General features: G+C 34.4%; 1 protein-coding gene across 1 annotated transcript; it reads left to right on the top strand.

Moving 5' to 3' along the window:
- Positions 1 to 2,398: 2,398 nt before the first annotated feature.
- LOC130826631 (uncharacterized mitochondrial protein AtMg00810-like) lies at positions 2,399 to 2,869 on the top strand. The gene has a single exon (XM_057692203.1). The coding sequence runs from the start codon at positions 2,399 to 2,401 to the stop codon at positions 2,867 to 2,869; it is 471 nt and encodes a 156-aa protein (XP_057548186.1).
- Positions 2,870 to 6,563: the final 3,694 nt, after the last annotated feature.

Raw genomic sequence — 6,563 nt, 5'->3', positions numbered from 1 at the left:
ATGAGGTAACATCGGATCACTCTACTATTAATGATGTTTTTGAGACTAACCCTCCTATGTCTATTAATGCCCCCGTATCGAGGTACGATTTACCACTGATAAGTGTAGTATTTTACACCTATTGCACCTTCTTTGTTGTGTATCAAGGTCATTAATTAGCATTTAGAGGTTAATGTGACATATGTTTGCTAATTTAAGTTCATGTGTCGTTATTTTCCTTTTTGTGCTTTAAGATTGATATTCGAGTATATTCAAGCAAGTTTCAAGCTATTTCGATCATCGACCATGTTTACCGATCTTCATTGACAAATAATCATATGTTCTGATAAATCATTGCATACTTGGGCTCTATTTCCTAGCTTGTGAAAGCTTTCATAAAAGTTGAGAGAAGTTCGAGGGTCATTTAATTGAGTATCCATGGTGTTTAAATGTCCTATGTAAAGTCTTGAGCGAGACTGATGAAGTTTTGGTCGAAGCCAAGTTCAAACCAACATTCTGATGGCTAATGACTCAAGTTTCGGTCGAAACTAATCAAATTTGGTCCAAACCATATGGTTTCGGTCGAGACTACCTAGTTTTGGTCGAAGCTTAACCGAAAAAAATTGTTGTTTTAATATGAGCGAAATCTCGAGCGAGACTAGAGCGAAACTGGATCGAGACTGGGTCGAGACTTCACAATCTCGCCCAAAACTGCTCCGGTTATGAATTTGTAAAGATTGTCTCAGAACCTAAGAAGCATTAAGAAGAGTTTAAAGAAAGGGCTTCAAGGCAAAAATCATTGGAAAATTCTTCAAGAGAAGATTATATATTCATGGGATTTACATTCAAAAGGCATCTCTCCATTCTCCATCTCACTTTAAGTCTTTCCTAGAATTTAGGTTTCTTTTCTTCAAGTTTCCTTTTATATTTTGTAACCAAATTTCTGGGTTTTTATCTTCAATGCTTTGTTTTTGTTTTTGTTTATGTTCAAGAATTTGGGTTTATTAATATTTAAAGCTTTGGATTTGTTTCTCATTGTTTTTCTACACAAGCATTTGGTAACTTCTTTCTCTTTTTCTCAATTTGAATATGTTTATGCCATTGAATATGTTTAATCTATTTACAATCATGATTTCCAATAGTGAGTAGTCTTGTATGCTAGGACATTAGATATAAACCCTAATATGTATATGATTAGAAGAGAATTGTTTATTGTAATGTTGAATTGGTTTGATTAAATTGTTAAAATTGGTAATTCAAGTTGAAGTCTTTTAATTTTTCTAAAAACCAAGCAAATCACGAAAGTTGAGGGATGAGAATTTTATTAGTCTTGAATGAAAATGCAAGTTAATGTTTATTCTTAATCGAAATACGAAAGTTAAGATTTAGTGATATGTTAATCTTGCGATGTTAATCAATCAAAATATGAAAGTTGAGATTAAGAGAACCTATTTAATTCATTTTAATTTGATTATCATCTCGAAAAGGAGTGATTGAGTTTCATTGGTAAATCAATTTAACAAAATAAATTGCAATTCTTGTTGAAATATATTATATGCTATTAGTGGGGAATTCCATTGTCCTAGATTTTTGTTATATTGATATTGATATTCATTTAAACTTTCTTTTGCATATTAGAATTAGAAACTACCAAATTAAAATACATTGCTTCTTGAGTAGTTAATTGAACAAAACTAAATATTAATCTTGCTTCCCTGTAAATCGACCCGCGACCGTGCTACAACACCCTTAGACTTGCGGCATTAAAATTAAACCACAGCAACCACGGAGAAGCACAAGGGGAGTCCCTCCAAAGAGGTACGACCCTGAATATGAGGCTTAACGAGTACCCTATAAAAAGAGTCAGTGAGGAGAATATGTCCCAAACAACCATAGCCTTTACTGCTTCTTTATACTCCATTAAAATTCCTAAAACAGCTGAAGAAGCTCTCAAAGACAAGAGATGGAAACAAGCCATGGAGGATGAGTACTTAGCGTTACAGAAAAATAAAACTAAGGAAAAATGTACTCTTCTTAAAGGAAAAAAGAAAGCTGGGTGCAGATGGGTTTTCTCCATAAAATATAAAGCAGATGGCTCCATTGAACGATATAAAGCTCGTTTAGTGGAAAAAGGATATACTCAGACATACGGGATCGATTACTCTGAAACCTTCTCACCCATAGCTAAGATTGACACAATTCGAGTTTTATTCACTGTTGCAGCCAATAAGGAGTGGCCATTATACCAATTTGACGTTAAAAATGCCTTCCTGCATGGAAAGATTGAGGAAGAAGTTTATATGGAAGTACCACCAGGCTACTCCCAAGAGTTCAAAGAAGAAGAGGGATGTAGGCTTAAAAAGGCTCTAACGCTCTGAAATAATCCCCGAGGGCGTGGTTTGGAAGATTTGCCAACGCTATGAAGAAATTCAAATATGGACAAAGCAACTCAGATCATACTCTGTTTTTGAAAAGGAACAAAGATAAGAAAACATGTCTCATTATATATGTCGATGATATGATCATTACCAACAACGACGAAGAAGAAATCTCCGAGCTAAAAAGGAAATTGTTTCTAGAATTCGAAATGAAAGACTTGGGTAACCTCAAATACTTTCTTGGTATAGAGGTACTGAGATCACGACAAGGGATATTCATTCATCAGCAGAAATATATCCTTGATCTTTTAGCTGAAACATGGATGATTGATTGCAAGCCAGCTGAAACTCCAATCCTGACCAATCATGGACTTCAGATTATTGAAGGTGCTAAACTAGCTAATCGAGAGCAATATCAGAAATTAGTGGGAAAAACCATGTACTTATCTCAAACAAGACCAGACATAGCCTATGTAGTGGGAGTAGTGAGTAGATTCATGCATTACCCATAAGTACAACATATGACAGTTGTGATGAGAATCTTGAGGTATCTAAAGGGTACAAGTAGTACAGAAATCTATTTTTGAACAGCCCAAACCAGCGTAAACAATATAATAATATTGTCTACAAAGCACAGCGGAAGACTTATAGAAGTCTGGGTTGAATCCGACCCGTGGCTCGATAGCCACAGCAACCAATATCAGAATATTTAAAAACTTCACATAAACTGTAATACAATTAATTACAAACCAGTTATAAACTAAGTTATTTTAGAACACATGATTTGTCAAAATATCATGATAAGTTAATTTTCCAAAAACGATGTCCTCGCTATCGCAACACATTACACATAAAGGAGCAGCACATCCATTCGCACTAAAGTTGGCAACCTGAAAGTGGATCTATCCCCCGTAAGAGATAGACCCCATCAAAAACTGTCAACAATTGAATTGTTGAGTAATCCAACAAACTATTACATTTATATACAAGTCATTAACAAACATCTCCAATCAAATTTCTTGTTCACTTGGTATCCATTTATAAACATTATTTTATCCAAGTCCAAACTCTTTTAAAAGATCATTTGGTATCGACATATATACGGCTATAAACCTTTAGTTCATAACGAATCAAAATACGGCTATAACTTTACAAGTTAATAGCGAAAAATATGGCAAATGAAACATATGCTTCCATTGCAAAACAAACAAAACTTTATATACCAAACATATTTATTCAAAACTCATTAAAAACAATAATGTAATAACAGTTTAAAATGTGGGAATATAATGGACCGTCAGGAAGTAGGTTTGATCTAAATCCTGAGAACACAGGTGATCGTCATCACCGAAAATACGGTTCTTGCAAGAACGAAATGGGATCGGGGGCTCGAGACCGATCCGAATAACCATTACCTATTATCAAGCTATAAGATTTCACAATAATTCGGATATAAATATCCGTTGCCAATTCCCAAAAAGGGACATTTTTCAATGTCGAATATTTTATTATAAAACAAAACAAGAATTCACTAAATGTTCTTTTGAAATCACAATCATTACTTAAAATATAAATCAATTCATCATCATTTAAAATACCAATCAATAAAGGGAGAATAATAACCCTAAATTAATCTCAAATACCCAATAAATAACCTTAAACATCCAATTCATTTTATAGTTCCTAATCCCACTTAATAAATTCCATTTTAGTACTGTATCAAGATACCTATTAGTAATTCGGTCATAACTTCCTCATAAGAACTTGTATAGAGGCGATTCAAGTGGCTGCGCGACCATGACTCAGAGCTCTACCATTGTTATGAAGACATTAAAACCCAGAAACAATTAGAATGGCCCCGAAAATGGCAAAACAGAAAGCTTGTTATTGATTTTCATGACAGCCTGTTGGTATTTCACTATTTTGAACATAACTCTCTCATATGAACTTATTTTGGAGCGATACAAGTGCCCACGCGACCGCGACTTGAAGCTCTACAAATCAAATGCAGACACCAGAACCCCAAAGCGACTCTAACTGTCTCAAAAACAGTAACACAGGTTCGGACAGAAAAAACAGAAACCTCATTGTCGATTTTCATGACAGCCTACTAGTATTTTGGACATAACTCCCTCATACGAACTCATCTTGGGGCGATTCAAGTGCTCACGCGACCGCAATTCGAAGCTCTAACAATCTTGTGAAGACACTAGAACCCAAAAACAATCAGAACCACCCCAAAATAGCGAAAACATAAAGTTCAATTTCAAAACTGAAATTTCAAAATCCAAAGTACCAAGTTTTATACTAGAAATCAAATAACCCAAATAACCAATACTGTTAAAGCAAGTACCAATAATCTTAATGATGACGTTAACTTTAAACATATAATCGAACATGCTTTGTCTTGTACTTTAGAGAAGGTCGATAAAGATGTGTCGAATATGGGTGGTTTAAGGTTTGGAACGGTTGATGAGAGTTGCTTGATCAAAGCAACAAATAAAGAAGCAGAACAGTGAGTGGCTCGACCAACCGCTCGATCGAGTGAAGTATTGCTCAACCGGTCGAGCGGTGTTGGCTCGGTCGAGCAAGGTGTGCAGAACAAGTCAGTAGCTTCTCTGGAAGCTCGCTCGACCGAGCGAGGTAGTGGCTCGGGTCGAGCGGAAGTTCAGCAGACTACATTGGATCCTGTTTTTGGTCAGAATGTGAAGTGACTATGCAATTATGTGGTGCATTACTCTATTGTTTATTGTAATGTTTATTGTCATAGTTAATTAGAATGTTAATTGAGATGTTACATGTATGTTTATGGTGATTTATGAGGGAATACTAAGAGTGATGAATATCTTGGCTATAAATAGGATTCATCACTCATAGTAACATACACAACAAACACACATATTGTTGAGAGGGCTATTGCATTGTTAGAAACTTGAGAGTGTTCTTACTTTGCTTTAGTATTTGTGATCTTGAGAGATTGTTCTCAAGATAAGGGTGGTTTATTATACTTGTAATTGTTGAATTCATTATAATAAACTATATTTGAGGGGGAGGTATTCAAGATACCTCATAAACACTTGTGTTCATTTTGCATTATATTTTTCATTTGTTTTTCTTTGTTAAACCTCTTTGAGGCGTGCGCTTTCAAATACTAATCAACACTAGCAAGAACCCAATTACCAATTGAACTCATATACTCCAATTACACTCAAGTTGATGCTTAAATTTGAACTAAAGATCAAAATTAAACCATGAATACTAAACTACTACCAAAATTCAACAATCATTGTTTATACTTAAGAACATAAAACTACTTTAAAACATTTAATTTATACTTAAATAAAATAGTTTGTGGATTACCTTGATGAGCAATTCTTCAATCAAAATTCAAAATCCAACTTCAAACATCAAAAGAAGATGGAGATGGTGATAGTACTAAATGTGTTTTTCTTCTTCTACAATGGAAAAGCAAACATCAATTTTTCAAATTTTGAGTTTATGCTTTGGAAGAGGATGAATTTTCAGAATTTTACTCTAATTGATAGAAGGAGTAAAGGGAAGGGAGTATACAGGTTTATAAATAACGAGTTAGCTTGATGAATTATAAATTACGTGGCAAAATTACGGGTGACTCAACTTCATACTCATACTCATTAAAGTATAAGACGGATAACACACCCATATTTTCCGTCGTATAATTTATTGGTCCCCACAAATAATAAAACTAATATCTAAAAATCGTAGTAAAATTTTACTTTTCAAATGACAAACTCATTTTACTTATTAAAATAGTAATTTTTAACAAAGACGTTTTTATAACTGTTTTATTCTCCCCTACTTACGAAATTTCGTCCCCGAAATTTACATACCTTTTAAAAAAAAACTAATATCGACTTCTCATGTCAGATTCTTTTTCCCATGTCGCTTCCTCTTCCCCGTGGTGAGTCCACAGTACTTTCACTAAGGGAATTGACTTATTCCTCAACTCTTTGACCCGCTGATCAAGAATCTTTAATGGTTTTTCCTCAAAACTCAGAGTTTCATCAACTTGCAGTGATTCATAGCTTAGGATGTGCGAAGGATCATACACATACTTGCGCAGTTGAGAAACATGAAAGACACTATGTACCCCATCCAAATCTTGCGGCAATGCCAATTCATAAGCCACTTCTCCAATTCTTCGCAAGATTTCAAATGGCCCTATGA

The sequence above is a fragment of the Amaranthus tricolor genome, chromosome 11 (genome assembly GCF_026212465.1).
Source record: "Amaranthus tricolor cultivar Red isolate AtriRed21 chromosome 11, ASM2621246v1, whole genome shotgun sequence".
NCBI classification, from domain to species: domain Eukaryota; kingdom Viridiplantae; phylum Streptophyta; class Magnoliopsida; order Caryophyllales; family Amaranthaceae; genus Amaranthus; species Amaranthus tricolor.
This window is presented reverse-complemented; position numbering and strand designations above follow the sequence as displayed.

What these genes read in the sequence shown, in the direction of transcription:
- LOC130826631 (XM_057692203.1), top strand. Translation starts at nt 2,399, where the DNA reads ATGAAGAAATTCAAATATGGACAAAGCAACTCAGATCATACTCTGTTT.